This window comes from Peromyscus eremicus, chromosome 7 (assembly GCF_949786415.1).
Source record: "Peromyscus eremicus chromosome 7, PerEre_H2_v1, whole genome shotgun sequence".
In the NCBI taxonomy this organism is placed as follows: Eukaryota; Metazoa; Chordata; class Mammalia; order Rodentia; family Cricetidae; genus Peromyscus; species Peromyscus eremicus.
In genome coordinates, this window is record NC_081422.1 from 14,751,377 (window position 1) to 14,768,946 (window position 17,570).

The following is a 17,570-nucleotide window of genomic DNA, read 5'->3' on the forward strand; positions in this document are numbered from 1 at the left end:
GAAATGGAGTCTACACTTTTCAGTCTGAAAGAGAAAGGACTGGAGAAAAGTTGGAGGTCACCTTCTCCTAGAACACTAGGAGCAAGGAGTTAGGAGTTATCTCATGGTGATTTTCTACATGCCCTGCATAACAACTATGAAGTTCTTACCTCAGCGAGATCAGTCTACAACCAGAATAAAGGTGCCCGATACTGGTATTCTCGAACATGGGCTTGAGCTATGGACAAAAGAGAAGATGATCTAAGGGGCCAAGAGGTACAAGACTGAGATTGGACAGGGTGAGTGTGAGAGAGTTCTGACCAATCGATTCAAGATTCTCTCTGTGCTGTTGAATATTTCAGATCCTTGGGATCCCATGCCCTCTCTATGGCGCAGGTTGGTTATAGTGAAGTTGAGGGTGAAGTGTCCCAGAGATGGGGTTGTACCTGTAGCAGAAAAGAGGAAGTGGGAAGTTTAATATGCATCGTAACCCAGATGGCTATAGTCAAAGGAATGGTTGAACTTAGCTGCTGTGTAACCAGTCTTCAGAATCTTCTCATCTTACAAAACTAAAACTCTAAGTAATTAAACAGCTCCCATTTGTCCTTCTCTAACCTGTAGCAACCACTATTGGTACTCTTGGTTTATATGAATTTTACTATTCTATACCTCTCATGAGAAAAATCATATAGCATTTCTCTTTTTGTGAGGATATTCTCAATATTATCTATGTTAAATGTGAGAATTTCCTTCTTTTTAGGCCTAATAATATCTGACTGCATAGATATACTGTATTTATTTTTATCAATTAACATGCTCACATATACTTGGGCTATTTATGTATTTTGACCAGACAATGCATGTGGGTATGAGTTATTTATTCATTTATTTACTTACTGGTGTGCAAGTGTGTTGTATGTGTGTGATGTATGTGCAAGGTGTGTGTGTGTGCAGGTGCGCGTACCTAGGCATGCATGGAGGCCAGAAAAGCCCTGCAGTGTTTTGTTCTGTGTCTTTCTGATTTCTTTGTGACAGGGTCTCACTGATTTTGGAGGTAGGCTTGCAACCAGTAAGCCCCAGGGATCTTCCCATTCCTGCCTCCCATAGTGCTGGGGTCACACCTGACTTTTCACAGTAAGTGCTTTTACCCACTGATCCATTTCCCCAGACAAAGATATTTATTTCTGAAGCTAAAGTGATACAGTCACTGTACTATATTTTTGTAGCCCCTATAGCATAAGGTTGGATTGTGTGCCCCAAGCCTGCCCAAGGGCTTCAGTTTGACAGAATTTATCTCTGTGGCAGATGCCTGGAGTCTTAGTAGACCCTATGCCCATGTTTGGGAAAAATAAAGAGATAGGACAATAATCACAATCATGACTATGATCCAGAATAGTTTTCTAATATTCAAATATAATTCATACATGAACATATGCAGATTGATTATTCATGAATTCAATCATTCAATCTATAAATAAAAAGTGAGTATGAAGTAGGTGATAAATACATGAGGAGTGAATAAAGTAGAAGTAAATTCCATAGAAGAAACAAGCAAACAATTAGTCATCATGATGAGAGGAAAAGAAAAAAAGGGCCAGATGTGAATGTAAAGAAAGGGTTAGTAATAGAAGGTAGTCTGGAAAAGTCTTTCAGATCCTTGAGGTGAGATTTGGAAATTGAGAAATCAGAGATAGTCGGCCTGCATAAGTAGCTAGTGTAAAGTACTGTGGTTGGACCAAGGTTAGGGTACTAAAAGAACAAACTAATGTCTGGGGTGGCCCAACCATAGACTGTGCAGAATAGGCTGAGTGAAGAGCAGATACCATACAAAGCAGTGTGGCAGTATCAAAAACTCTAGAGTCATTGTTCTTAGCTGTAGAGTTTGGAGTAGGCGATGCAGAAAGGAAGGGTTGATGGAGCTGCTCTGGAGAACTTATGGGAATGATATTGTACATTTTTCTTTTATGGAGTTGATTCTAGGGAAGGGGGTCCTAGAGATATTGGGACATCACAGTTTTGAGTACTCACTGCTTGTGGTAGGGGTCCAGTACTGATGGTTATAACCTGCAAATAGGAAAGAAAGATTAATGATAAGGGACTGTTATGTAAGCACAAGAGATGAAAAGAGGGTAGACCTGGAAGTCAAAGTCATTATGAAACATTCTGAGACTTACATATATAAGGAGTAATGACTGCATCTTACTTGGCCCTTATTATGTGCCTTGTCCTGTGATAATAGTCATGATAACTATCATCACCAATAATTTTACTAAAACAATACATAATAATATAGCTGGAAAGATGGTTCATTGACTAAAAGTACTTTCCACCAAGCCTGGCCTTTTGAGTTCAATACTTTGGACCCACATGGTAGAAGGAGAGAACTGACTCCCACAGTATTACTTTAATTTCAACATGTATATGAGGACATGCATGTCCACACAAACACAAACAAACAAACAAACAAATAAATAAATAAAACTTTTATTTAAATACTCAGGGCACCACAGTTGTTGGTCTAAAGTTTATGAGTTCCCACTATCTTGGTTTGGTTGTCTGTATAGATTTTCCCATCATGATCTTGATGCCCCTAGGTCATAGAATCCCTCTTCCCTCTCTTTGACTGGATTTCTGGGACTTAGCCTGGTGCTTGGCTGTGGATCTCTGCTTCTGCTTCTATCAGTTGGTTACTGGATGAAGGATCTATGGTGACAGTTAGGGTATTCACCAATCTGATTACTGGAGTAGGGGAATGGGACTGGACTAGGCCCTCTGCACAAGCGAGACAATTATATAGCTTTGTGTGTTTAAGGGGCCCCCTAGCAGTGAGATGAGGATCTATCCCTGGTGCGTGAGCTGGCTATTTTGAGTCCATTACCTAAGGCAGGACACCTTGCACAGCCATGATGCAGTGGGGAGGGGCTTGGACCTGCCTCAACTGAATGTACCAGGCTCTGCTGACTCCCCACGGGAGGCCTTACCTTTTTGGAGGAGAGGATGGGGGATGGGTTGGGGGGTAAATCTGGAGGAGGAGCAGGAGGAGGGATGAGATGGGGATCTGGTTGGTATGTAAAATGAATAAAACATTTCTTAAAGAAAAAAAGAAAATAAAAAATTTAGGGCATGATATAATTGTTTCAAATATAATCTTACAGCAGTGTGGCTGTCTGCACCGGGCCTGTCAACATCAAACATGAATCAAGGAAACTCTCATGGAGCCCTTTCTCTCCTCAATGAATTTTTGGCAACTGATAAAGTCTGGGAGAAGAATAGTCATTGCTTTCAGTTATGTACTAGATGGTAAGCCCACCCATCACCAATGCAGAGTCCCAAATGTGGGGCTGCACATATAGTCCTGTTTAAAATCAGTGGATCACAAAATAAAACAAAAAAAGACATGAATGTGGGAAAGGGACCTGTAAGGGGGAGGAAGGAAGAAAAAGAGTGGAGGGAGGTAAGAGAGAGTACAGGGTTAAAGTAAACAGAAGACATCATATATGTCTGAAACTGTCCAAAAAAAAAAACAAATAAAAATAAAATGAAAAATAATTTCAAAATTAAAAAAATATACAATAATAACAATTATCTGTGTTTTGATGGGGTGATACTATATCACAGCAATAATATTTCATATGTTACAAAGATAAAAACATATTTATGAATGAGTGTGTGCTCTAAGCATATTTATTTTTTCTCTGTCTGGGAAGATAATTTAAATCTATCTTTGCTCACTTAGTTTCTTTTTTCTTAACAAAATTTTATGATACTACCTTAGTGTATGTATATTACTCATAACATAGAATTGATAAAATTATGGTATATTGTGGGAGAGATATGTGGGAATAAAAATAGAGAAATGGAGATTTGTAAAGATGGCTCAGTAGTAAAAGTGTTACTGTAAGTCCTGGATGGCTTTCACTGTCAACTTGATACAGTCTAGAATTATCTAGGAAGTGAATAACAACTGGGGAATTACCTAGGTCAGATTGACCTGTGGGTATGTCTCCTGGGGATTGTCTTGATTAATTTATGCAGGAAGATGCATCCCACTGTGGGCAGCCCCATTCCTAGGCAAGTGGTAGTCCTGGGCTGTGTAAGAAACCTAGTTAAGAGGAAGCCTACCTGCCAGCCAGCAAGAAGCATCCTCCACATTTTCTACCTCATTTCATTGGCTATAATGTATGCTTTCTGGTTAGAGATAGGATACCCACAGGAATATTCCAAACAGGGATATCTCTTGATATAAAGACAAACCTAGATCCTTGTGCAAACTATGCAAGTTACCTGCCTCTGAGCTTCACTCCAGGAGGAAAAGGAGGAGGAGGCCAAAAAAAAAAAAAAAAAAAAAAAAAAAAAAAAAAAAAAAAAAAACTTTCTGCAAATGTTTTTATGGAGAAGGAGGATAAAGGAGATAAGAAGGGGAAAGGGTGGGGAAGGAGAAGGAGTGGGAATGAGAGAAGGAAAGAGAAACAGGAAGAATAGAAGGAGGAGGCCTGACTTCAATTTCTACCTTGATTTCTCTCAGGGATGGAATATGATGTGGAACTGTAACACAGACCCTTTCTTCTCTAAAATTGCTTTTGGTTAAGGTATTCAACAATTACAGAAATGAAACTAGATCATTCAAGTGTGATGACCTAAAATTATATGCTTAGATCCCACATAAAAGCTCAGCATGTAGCCTAAATGTCTCTAAACTTGGTATCCTACAGTGATATGGGAAGTAGAGAGAGGAGAATCTCAAGTAGTTCATGGGTCAGCTATCCTGAAGTATATAGTGATGAATAAAAAAGACATCATGTCTCAAACAAGGCAGGATTAGCACCTGATGTTGTCTTCTGACTTCTACACATGTACTGTGGAATACACACACACAAATACATGCAGATAGAGAAAGAGAGGAGAGATATGGCTTGAGAAACTGGGGAAATTTTGATGAAAGGAATAAGATGCTTTAAAGGTGAAAAAATGGGGCCTCAAATGTAATTGCTAACATTGGATTTGACAGAAACTGGAGAAGGGTTTTTTGGTGTGTGTGCATATTGAAGATTGAACCTAGAGCTTTGTGCATACTAGGCAAGTGACCCACCTCTGAGCTACACCCTAGGAAGAAAATGAAGGGAAAGAGAAAGCCAAGAAAAGAGCTTCTCATTACTATTTCCCTGGAGGATAAAGAAGATAAGGAGGGGAAGGAGGGGGGAGGATAAGGAAGAGGAACAGGAGGAAAAAAGGAGGAGAAGGCCAAGAAAAGAACTTCCCATGACTACTTTTCTGGATCATTGATTCCATTTCTGATATTCTATCTAAAAGTTAGATATTCTATCTAAACATAGATCAGATCTACACAAAGCTCTGAAAATTTCCAGTTTTTTCCTGTATTACCTCATTTGACTTTCAAAGTAATCTTACATCTATATTTTCACTAATTTTTGTAAATAAACAATAAAGCCTGGAGAGATTCCCTGGCTTGTCAGTCGTCACACACACACACACACACACACACACACACACACACACACACACACACACAAATAACCTGATACTACACAGTATTCATACTGTGAAAAAATGCTTTTTGTTAGCCCAAATTTTGAAGTAAACTTTCTATGATTTTTTACACTGTCAACTTGACAGGATATATTGTCATAGGAGGCCAGCCTGGTGGCATACCTGTGCGGGTTTATGTAGCCTAGGTTAGCCTATGGGCATGCCCTTAAAGGATTATTTGATTAGATTAATTGAGATGGGAAGACCCACTCTAAATGTGAGTGATTCCATTTCCTGGGCAGATATTCTGAAGTATATAGAAAGTAAAAAGCTAGCTGAGTACCATTTTTTTCTCTCCTCTCTCTAATGACTGTAGATATGATTCAACTAGTTGCTTCAAACTTCTGTGCATTGACTTCCCTGCCATGATGGGCTGTATCTTGAAGTGTAAGACAAAATCAATCCTTCCTTCTAAGGGCATGAGCTCCAAATCCTACTTGAGACACTATTGACAGTTGATGTTAAGGAAGAAAGAGTCAATTTTCTTTAGGGACATGAACTTTAAGTCAACCAAACCCCAGCTGATGGCCCCACACCCATGTGCATGGACAACACAAATTTGACTTCCCCATCCATGATGGTATTTCAGCTGTTGTGATCTTATGCATGTAGTCACAATAACTGTGAGTTCATATGTGCAACATTCCTGTAATATCTGAAAAATACTGTTTTGCTGCAGATGTCTACTGCCTCTGGATCGGGGTATTTTGTCGCAGTAACAGAAAACTATCTTCTGGACACAATACAGTATTACTCTAAATAATACAGTGAAATATGTATTTCATATTATATATGAAGGTAATCTCCAAGTGGATATAAGGGAGTAAATAACTAACCATGAATTAGGCTGGATTATTAGGCTAGAGACTACCTGTCCAGATGTTTGGGGCTTGCTCTGTTTGGATGGTTCATCGCTTTGTCTGTGGTTTTCAAGAGTGTATGTTGGTGAAATCCTCATTCTGGCATGCTTTATAGTCATTATCTTAGTCAAATGAATGTACAATGGTTCTTGGTAAAAAAAAAAATGAGGGTAACAACTCAAAAAGTTTTGATAAGATTAATATGATTACAAAATTCTCACCACACAGGATCCTTTTGAAAAACATGAGCCGCTATTAATTTTTTGTTCTTGACAGAGCCTTCCTGTGACAATTTTTCTGTTGATATCTAGTCATGATTCAGTATATATTTTACTAAGGGTGGCAATGTTTCTGGGAGTTGCAGTTGCTTGAGATGCTCCACAGAGCCTGAGAACTAGGCTCATATGATGAAGGGAAGGAGAATGAAGTCACTGTCAGGCAAATAGGAAGCACTTAACCACAGCATCATCCATCACTCCCAACTTCCCCATCATCTGCTACTCTAATTGAGATCTTATATTAAGGAGAAAAGAAGGAGAATGTGGGGGGGAAGAAAGGCAATAAGGGAAGGAAGAGGAACAGGAGAAAGAAATGAACTGGGAGAACACAATGGAGAAACAAGAGGATCAAAAAGAGTAGGAGAAGGGGAAAAAGAGGAGAAAGGGGTAGAAGAGAAGGGAGAGGTATAGGAGGAGGAGACGATAGCAAGAATGGGAAAGAGGAGAAAGAGAAGACAATAAACAGGAGGAGGAGGAGAAGGACGTGAATAGTAGAAAAAGGAAGAGGAGGAGGGGTACAAAAAGGAAGAACAGGAGGAAGATGAAGAGAAGGAGAAACAGCAGGAAATATTTAATCCAAAGAGATGAAGTAGAAAAGGACTTGGATTTCTTTGGTGGGTTAAACATTACAAAATGAGCCATCTAAGAAATATTAGGCTTCTACCAGAGTTACAACAAATTCTCAAACAATAAAAGATGAAAATGGAAAGTTTATGTACAATAATTTCTCAAGGTTGAGACTATTAACATAATTTAATAAATATTAGGTGACTATACTGTACCTTTGGGATACTTACCAGCATCCACTTACCTATACCTAACAAAAAATATTAACACCCTTTGAGTAGTGACATAGATATGTCTCCAGACATAGACATTCCAAAATCATCCCCTCTAATGAGCTATTGGCATAAAAAAGTCACTAACTAAATGATGTTTAGGATCTGAAGTGTCCTCCAGAAAGCTCATGTGTTGAAGGCTTGGTCCCCAATTGGTGAAACTGTAGAAAGGTGATTGGATTGCAAGAGTGCTAACTTCATCAAATAACACGGACCATGAGAGATCAGCTCCCATGATCAGCTCAGGGTAATAAAAGGGATGCCTTAGAGTAGTGAGGGATAAGAAACTTTTTTATCTGAGGGTAATTAAGAATAAGTTTCAATCTATCTATGACTGGTGAAGTAAGGGCACACACATGCTTTCTGATGTTAACTTTCTCTTTTACTATCTTAAGAATGGTCTCTGACTCTGTCTCCACACAGCTACATATCTCCAAACTACTGCATACAGGTACGTATCTTTACATAAATACATTTTCACATGGCTACACATCTTTCTTTTAAGAACATTTCTCTTCTACATCTCTTTTCTATACAGTTTCATCTTCCTTGCCTCCACAGTTACAAATCTCCACCCAGCCACAGTTAAACATCTCATTTACATAGCTCTCTCACCATACAGCACTTTACACACTTCCTAGGCACAGCCGCTCTATGCAGCAGTATCTCCTTCACACAGCTCTCTCTCTCTCTCTCTCTCTCTCTCTCTCACACACACACACACACACACACACACACACACACCACCACCACCACCACCACCACCACCACCACCACCACCACTCACATTCTGGAGCAGCTCTCACATAGCTCTACACAGCTGTCTGTCTCCACACTGCCGCTGCTGCTCCCTCACAACCAAACTCTGGACAATTAGAAGTTACATTTTCAGGGCTCTACCCATTCTCAAAACACAAGATAAGTCACATAGTTTCTCTTAAGCAAGCAATGTCACATTGACCCATGCACATAACTCTAAGTTGGTGAGGGATCCCAGATGTTAAACAATTGGCTGAACCTTGAGTGGTCAGGGTACATGCAGAAAGAGAACTACTGCAAGGACTATGTCTCAATGTAAACAGCCTGGCCTTGATTTCTCAGCAAACAACACCTGGGATTTAGTCTTTGCGTATTCTCTGTAGGGGCACCTTAGTCTGTTTTGGACTTGTTCTAACATCTTTGCAAAATGTGTAAAAGGCTGTCTTTGAGACTTAAGAACACTGTTACCTCCCTGTGTCAGTAAAGAAGAATATTCTGGTAAGATTTCTGTTCATCAGAATTATAAAGCTTAAACAGAAATCTACAGCAAAGTGTGTGCCCAGATATGTAAAACACACTACCAAAGAGCAGTGGCAAGCACCCCACAACTGTTCTTATAGGGAGGTATAGCAGTGGCACCTGAGACAGTTACAGACAGAAAACAACCGGTTTCCACAGCCAGTGACCACATGGCTTTGCCAGATGGGGATCCCCATTAGGGAGTTAATACTTCTGGTGGGTCGACTTGTCAAACACTAGTTGCTACCTGCTGTATACTTCCACAGCCCTTAGTAATCAATGGATCAGCTAATAACTGAGTGAATTATTAGCAGAGGTGGGGGCTCACTGGAGAAACTAGGTCACTTGTTTCATGGCATGGAAGGGTATATTGCATTCCCCAAATCTCTTGCTTCCTGGATCCAATAAAAGAGCAGATTACCCATTTTATGCCTTCCACCATATTTCTACCTTGCCACAGGCCTACAAGTAATGAAACTACAATGAATAATCTTTATTAATTGGACTAGATTTAGAATCATATGGAAACAGATATGTGTGTCCATGAAGGCGTTTCCAGAAAGATTTCCCACTTTGAGGTGGGAAAACACACACTGAATGTGGATGGCACCATCTAGTGAGCAGGAGTCTCAGACTGAACAAAAACAGAGAAGATATGAACTCAGCGCCAGGATTCATCTCACTCTGCTTTCTGACTGCAGATATGATGTGACCAGCAGCTTCAAGCTGCTGACATGATGTCACTGCCATGATTGATGGTACTCTAGAACTGTGAGCTACAGATGCCTTTTCTCCAGTAAGCTGCATTCATCAGGTATTTTGTCACACTGATGAGGAAAGTTAATAAATAATATAGGAACTAATTAGCCAGGGCTGAAACTTCTGAAACTATGGGCCATAAAACCCTTTTCTTGTTTAAACTGAGTCTGTTACTTTTTTAGAGCAATGAAAACTAACACTAAAGGAGACCCCCATTCTAACAAAGATACTCACCGTTGACATAGAGACTGTCTCTGTCCAGGATGTAGGGACCCAGCTTGGAGATACCATTCGTCAGCTGGGCCACTTCTTGATACAACTGCTTCCTGTCCAGGGGAGGACTCATGGGGTCATGATAGTAGGTACAAATAGTATCCACTCCAGTGGCTGCTCCATTCTTTTCTGACCTAGGGTGATGAGCATATGGGAATGGGTCATCTAGAGATATGAGAAAATTGTGCATATCCTCCTCAAGTTGAGTCCCTCCTGGCTTTATGCATGTCTTTTTAATGGACTATGTCTACTTTCTCAGTCACATTTTTTTTAAGTCCTCTTTCTCTAGGTCTCCTACTTTATAAAGTGGGTTAGATCTAGAAAAGTTGGTTCAAATTTTTTTCTCTTGCTCTCATTTTTTTCCTTCAGTTATTTGGTTCACATCTATCATGACAACTATCAGCACTTCCTATTATGTTAAAAGTTACTCCAAGACTTCTTGGAACATCTTTCTTTCCATCATCTACATTTCTCTCTTCCCTTTTCCTTCCTTTTATTTCCCTCTCTTCCTTTCTACTTCTTTTCTTTCTTTTTTTCTATTTTCTCTATTATTCTTTATCATTTCCTCTTTCTTCTCCTTTCTAACATACTTCCCTCTTCTCTTTTCCTTTCTTCATTTTTTTCATTCCTTCATTCTTCATTCACTCTGCTACACCCTATTCTTTAATAGCATAGAGATTTTTCTATGGAGGGGAGGGGCTAGAAAAGAAGGAGGAACAAGAGATAGAACAGATGTAAAGGAGGAAGAAAAAGAAAACAAATAAAATGAGGAGGAGGAAGAAGAGGACCAAGAAATGTATTTCCAACTCTTACGCCCTGTATTACTTATGATGAACCAACCATGAAATAGTTTATTTTCCTCTGCTTCCTCTGCTTACTGTACATGCACTGTCAAAGTATGACTCAAGCAACATCATCTGTAGAAAGCCTCCACCCAGCTCAGGGTCAAGCTAAAACTCCATTACTAGGTTTTTTTAGCCTCTGTGTAGAATTAATGGTCTCTTTGCCCTGGTTTATGGTTTCATGTTTGTGTAACCACTGCCCTCTCTATATAGTGGAACTTTTGCAGGAAGAAAGTTATGGTTGCTAAGTCACAGAGTGTAGCATGAAATGAAGAATTCTGTGATTGCTAAGTGATTCAGTATCACTTTTTCTGATCAGTGAGCCTCAATGCTCTACATAATTTTTTTTCATACAAATAAGTTCCATGGAAGCCTCTTCTTTCAGGAAGTCCTGTCTCTCATGCACTAAATTAAAGACAGCGTCTCCCATGTCTGAATTCCTGGAGGGCTTCATTCCTTTATGTTCCTTACCTTCTGCATGTGATATTCCCATCTTAACCCCAGATGAATTTGACCATGACAGAGAAGTCCTCTGTGATATAAAGGCAGGAAGGCTCACCTTATCAAGGTCAGTCTGCAGCCAGAGTAGCCAGAACCAATGCTGGTATTCTTGAACAATGATCGGAGCTGGGGGTAAGCCAAAAGGATGAGTGAGAGATCCATGAGATTGGGGTGAAGAAAAAGAAAGCCATAGTATGCATGTTTCACATTACCAGGTAGTTCAAGGCCTTCTCTGTTTTGTTGACATGTATGGAGCCTGGGTACCCCATTTCTGTAGTATAAGGCAGGTTGGTGATTGTCAAGTTGAAAGTGAATGGCACCAATTCTGGATGGGTACTTGTAGCTGGAGAGGAGAGAGAGGGAAAGTGAATATAACCATGAGTCAGTCTCTCTCTCTCTCTCTCTCTCTCTCTCTCTCTCTCTCTCTCTCTCTCTCTCTCTCTCTCTCTCTCTCTGTGTGTGTGTGTGTGTGTGTGTGTGTGTATGTGTGTGTTGTATGAGAGAGAGAGATAAAGAAAATCAAATTTCTGTTTTAGTACTGAGCTGCTGGATGTGAGGGGAAGATTAATACTGTTTCATAGCCACAGTGTTCAGTAGATAAAGTCTACAATATCTTACCCAGAATCTTTTTGCCTAACTAGAGGGAGAGGGTGGAACTTCACAGTGGATGTATGATTTCCTTTAAAGAGGGATCCTGAATTTTCAGCCCAGAATGTCTAAAGGTGATAAGTCATTGACATTTCATTGACTTGAGAAAGGACTAAGACTTTTTATTTTCAGATCTGGGCAATATCACATAAGGGTTTCAATGGACAGTGGTAACAGTAAAGACTCAGAACTGGTCAAAATGATGAGAATAAGTGATGATCGAATATTCAGCCCCAAATTGGATATCTGAATTATGCCCTCCAAAACTCACTGAAAATTGTGGAAGGTTTAGAAAGAATATGGAGCATTGAGAAATGCTATATTCAAGACATGATGAGGCTTTTGTAGTCTTGTGCTCACAGAAGATGGGATTATTGTAAGAGGTGAGGTCTGTCAATGACCCATGGTAGATTTGCAGGAGGTCAGGTGTATTCTCTCAATGCCCTGTTTCTACTTGAGGAATGGTTGTTTGGATGTGGGGAGTTCATGAGGCCCCATCCCTCTATGAGGATTAATAGGCAGTTAATATTTGCTGGAGGAGACATTTTCTTCAGCTTTATAAAAACTTATAAGTTGTTTATGATCTTATAAATAAGCCCCCACTTGTACTCATAATAAACTCATCAGTTAAAAAAGGGGGAAAAAATGAAGAGATGGAAAGAAAAACACAAGAGAGAAAAAATTAATCCTATGGTTAGGAAATTTCCTTAGAGAAATGATAAAAACTTATAAAAAAATCAAAATGCAAAAGGAAGATATGAGCAAATAGAATACAGATTGGCTGCATATAAAATTTATTCATGGAAGAAATTTATGGTCTATGAAAAATCACAGACTTTTGAGAAAAAGAAAATTACAAAAACTAAAACAAAACCCCAGAATTCCAAGAACAGTACATGCAGTATCCCTGAAGGAAGGAGGATGTGGACTATGGCAAAATGGATATAAGGCTGGTATGGCCAGACACATGGATGCAATGTACAGAACGGAAAAGGCTGAGGCTTGTAGACATCACATCCAACTGATGCAAGAACTCACAGCTCAAGATCTCTCATTGTCTTCTTCACGGTTTAGTCCAGTGAATATCCCTGACATCCTCTATTCTCACCTTCTGCAGGCTCTAGCCCAGGTTCACGCAGTTCTCCAGCCTAGTCTGGTCAACCATGCCTGCACTGCAAACTACCTCTAGGATTCCACCAGGACCCACCCTAACTTCCACAATAGGTCCCTTTTGCACCACATCCAACCTCTCTACCTGTGGTGATTTGAAAAAGAATGACCCCCATAGTATCATACATTTGTATGCTTATTCACCAGGGAGTGGAACTACTTGAAAAGAAATAAGGAACTCCTTGAAAAGGAAAAGGATCAAGACAGAAGTTGGTGCCAGAGAGTGGAGTATGATTGGTATGACAATGCTGTTTGTATAGGACATGGAAGACTTTGGGACTTTGGACTAGAAAATTGGTTGGACACTTTAAGCAGGGCTTAATGAAGCATCCTAGTAGAAGCATGGAAGACAGTGTGGTGCTCAGGGCAATGTGGAATGTGAGTGTCCCACTCAAGAATTTTCAGAGGAGAAGAATATTAGTAAGTGGCCTAGAGACTGTTCCTGTGATATTTTGGTGAATAATGTGGCTGCTTTCTGCCCTTGTCCAAAACATATGCCTAAGGCTAAATTGAAGAGTTTTGGATTAATGGTGTTGGTAGAGGAGATTTCAAGGTAACCTAGTATTGAGTGGTCACTCTTATGCAGATCTACAATAACAGGAGCATACTGAACAAGGAAAACTACAAAATGTATTCAGTTTGAGGAGAAAAGGAGCACCAGAAAATGCAATGGAACTAAGTCCTGTGTTCAAGAAGATAAATATTTAAAGAGAAGCCTGATGCTAAATGGAATAAAGGGAGTGGTGACCTCAAGGCAAGACCCTGCCCAGGTAAGTTTACAACTTGTGAGAAAGAATGAAAGGAAAGCTTAAAAAGTGAAGGAAACCATCAACAACAGAAAGCAGATACAAATGCAATTGAATGAGGGAGCCACGTTCCAGGCCCAGCAAATAGCAGAATTTGGCATTTTCAGCCATAAGGTTCTGGTTTTAGGGTCAAGGATATAGGAAATGGGGTATAGAACCTACTTCTGGGGCTAAGGAAAGCCACCAAGGCCAGGCATGTGTCAGAAGTATCCCTTCATGGAAGCTCAGGGAGGCTATTGTGTGAAGCTGTAAAGGTGAAGCCTGGGTTATGTTGGAGACCCCAAGATGTGGGAGATGCCAATCATGGGATACTATGCCAATGAAAGCTGAAGACTGGGTATGGAACAAGTCCAAGAGAGAGAAGTGTGATGCAGTCAGCAAATCTGAAAGGATTGATCATCTGAAGAGTGCTTTGACATCAGCCACGGATTTCCAGAGTTTAGACTTTGCCCAGCTGGTTTTTGGTTTTGATTCAGTCTAGTATTTCCTCACTATCTTTCCCTTTCTCCCTTTTGGAATGGTAACATACATCCTGTGCTACTGTAGTTTGGTAGTAAGTGATCTACCTCTTGATTTTGATTTTACAAGGGGTTACAGTTCAGAGATTGACATGAATATCAGAAGAGACTTTGAACTTTGGACTTTTAAATAATGTTGAGACTCTGATAGAGTGTGGGGATTCTTGAAGTTGTCCAACTTTTTGAAGTTGGACTGAATTTTTGCATTTTGATATTCCTACAAGCTAATTGGCGTCAGGGAGTAGAATGTGGTGGTTTCAATAAGAATGATCTTCCCAGGCTATATATTTGAATTCTTAGTTACAGGGAATAACACTATTTGAAAAGGGTTTAGGAGGTATGGTATTGTTGAAGTAAGCATGTTACTGGAGGTGAATTTTGAGGTTTTAAAAGCCCATGCCAAGCCCAGAGTCTCTCTATCTGCAGATTATGATGTAGCTTTCCGCTGCTGCTCCAGCGACTGTCTGCATCAACATGATCTCTATGATCCCCACCACAATGATTAGGGACTAAATCTTTGAAACTCTAAACAAGCCCCAACTAGATGCTCTGTTTTATCAGAGTTTCCATGGTCATGACCTCTCTTCACAGCAACAGAACAGTGACCAAGATGTTAACCAGCCAGATCTTCCACATCCTTCTCCAGTGTCTGAGTCTCCACGACCTTCCTCATTCATGAACCCTCCCTAACCTGCCAGACCTAGCATGCAACCTGCATACAGTTCCCTGGTCTAGTCTGGCCAGCCTTGCCTGAACCAAGGTCAATCTCTAGACTTCTGTTAGAACTCTACCTACCCACGCCCAAACCACAGGATCATCCCACACCATATCCAACCTTTCTTGGCAGCCAGATCTAACTTCACAATCAAATCTTAAACCACCAGGTTCATCCTAGACATTAGCCCAGTCCACTTTGTCCACCTAACTTCATTACACCAAAGCCACTTCCACCTTCTAGGCCTAACCTACCTTCTTATCCTCCTTTCTGTTCTAGCCTTCTCTATCCATACAATACTTAGAACTAACAAAAGAAGTACACATGCCTAGAGCTCATGACAAAAATACAAACAATATAAAAGAACAAGCCAGTATATTCTCTCCCTCCCTAAAATAGTCTTGTACAAATGTTTGCCAATGAAAATTACCCAGAAGAACTCCAGGATACTCAAAAGAAGACTCATAAAGTTCATCAAAGAATTCAAAGAGTTTTAAAAAGACACAAAGAAGCATTTTAATTAAATTAAGGAAAAAGTAATTAGGAGATTAAACACCTGACTAATGCCCAAGACATGAAGAAGACAATCCAGTACATGGAAATAGAATTCAATAAGAAGATAGAAACATTGAAGAAGACTCAAACTGAAATGAAGATGGAGTTGAAAAACCCAATGATTCAATTAGAAAACTCAAAGAAAAGCTTTTTTTTTTTCCCTCTATGATCTTGTTGGAGAGTTCTATGACATTGACTTGGGATTCTTCCCCCAATAATTCAAAGGTTTAGTGTTTTCATGGTATCCCTTATTCCCTTTTCTGTCCTTTTTCTATTATTTATTTGTTTGTTTGTTTTTCTACTCCTTGTTTGTTTGTTTTTCTACCCCTTGCTTATTTTGTTCAGATGGTCTTCATTTTTGAATCCTGATATTTTATCTTTTGCTTGATTCATTCTATGTATAAAGAAGAGGTCAACAATTTAAATAGATCAAAGAAAAGCTTTATACATAGAAGCCCCCTTTTGAGTTGATGGTCAGAATTTTCCATTGCAAACTACTGCCATTTTCTTTGGTTGACTCCCTCCCTCCCAGAGGTGGAATTATGTCCCTATTTGCTGAAGATACCATGGACTTCAGTCACAGGGCCCAGAAGATCCTGAGCTTGAACTGACTTGAATGTCTCCTCATTGAAGACTAGTTTTCTTGGTACCAGAAGGCACTGGGAAAGATGTCAAAGGAGGAATGCAACAGACAGTCCTACCCAGCTATAATACCTATGGCAGCAACTACCAACATTGCACTATAGCCTGATGGGGCAAGTAGTGGCATTCATATTTTGGTAGTAACCAACAGTTCCCTGTTTAGACTTAGAACCTGCACAAAAAGGTAAATCATGCTTGGTAATGGAAACCTAATACAAAAAACCACTACCGTGGAAAACATCCAACAACCAATTTACTAGATCAGCATAATCCTAAACAACAATCTAAACATTTGTTCTTATGCCTACACATAAGTGTAGTCTTCACCCCTCATCAAGGAAACTTCTATTTGCAACAGACATAGATAATTTCCAAGAAAAATAACCAATCAAAATGCAGAGTTATGGAGCCCAGTTCCAACGGATACATCTACAAAACACTCTAGCACCTAAGGCTTGGGAACATTGAGGAAGAGGGGGCAGAAGAATTTAAAGAGCCAGAAGATCAGGGAGTTGGCTGTAAGACTGTGTTTGTTAGTAATGTCAGAAGCTACACTAAAAATATCTTACTAACATCACTGCCTAAACATGAGCTGAACCAGGACAATGGTAGACATGCTAAAGTGGATGGAGAAAGATCACAAATCCTCAGTCCTACACAAAGAACAACAGGTAACTAAGGAAAACTGAGAGTGAAACAGGGAAGAGCACACTATTGGTTGTAAAAACCAAAAGATCAGCCCTGAAAGTATACATATACTACACAGACTCAGTAGATCATATTTAGCAATATATATGTGTGTGTGTGTGTGTGTGTGTGTGCATGTGACACCAATTAATGAAATAAGATCCATACCTTTGAAAAAGAGCAAGGTAGGGGTCTATGGGAGGGTTTAGAGGGAGGATAGAAAAAAAGAAAATTACATAATGATATTATAATCTCAAAAATAGAAGAAAAAAAGCTCAATTAAAATTTTAATAAAAAGCTCCCAGCTCTTGGGTCTATGAAGAGGGATCTGTGGGTGAGAGTGTTTGCTGTGCAAGTATGAGAGCCTGAGTTCGAATCCCTTGCACTCATGTAAAAAATTGGGCTTGGCCAAGTGTGTACCTGCAGCACCAGACAGAGCTGTGATATAAGTTGAGACAGGAGGATCTTTGGGGATTCCTCATTATCAGTCTAGTTCCAAGTTCAGTGAAAGATCTTACCTCAATGGAATAAAGTGAAGAGTAACAGAGGAGAGTACCTGATGTCCTCTTCTTATCTCTGAGTATATACACCAAACACACACATGCACACATACACATGCACGCATACACATGCACATATACTATTAATGAAGACAAATGTATGAATAAAGTAA

At 39.7% G+C, this 17,570-nt stretch overlaps 1 protein-coding gene across 1 annotated transcript in view; it reads right to left on the reverse strand.

Moving 5' to 3' along the window:
• Muc16 (mucin 16, cell surface associated) overlaps positions 1-17,570 on the reverse strand; it is a 200,071-nt gene that overhangs the window by 152,872 nt on the left and 29,629 nt on the right. Inside the window, exons 9-10 of the mRNA XM_059267231.1 lie at positions 301-425; positions 150-217 (exon numbers count right to left, since the gene is read on the reverse strand). Of these exons, the coding sequence (XP_059123214.1) occupies positions 150-217; positions 301-425 (193 nt within the window). The remainder of the gene's footprint in view (positions 1-149; positions 218-300; positions 426-17,570) is intronic.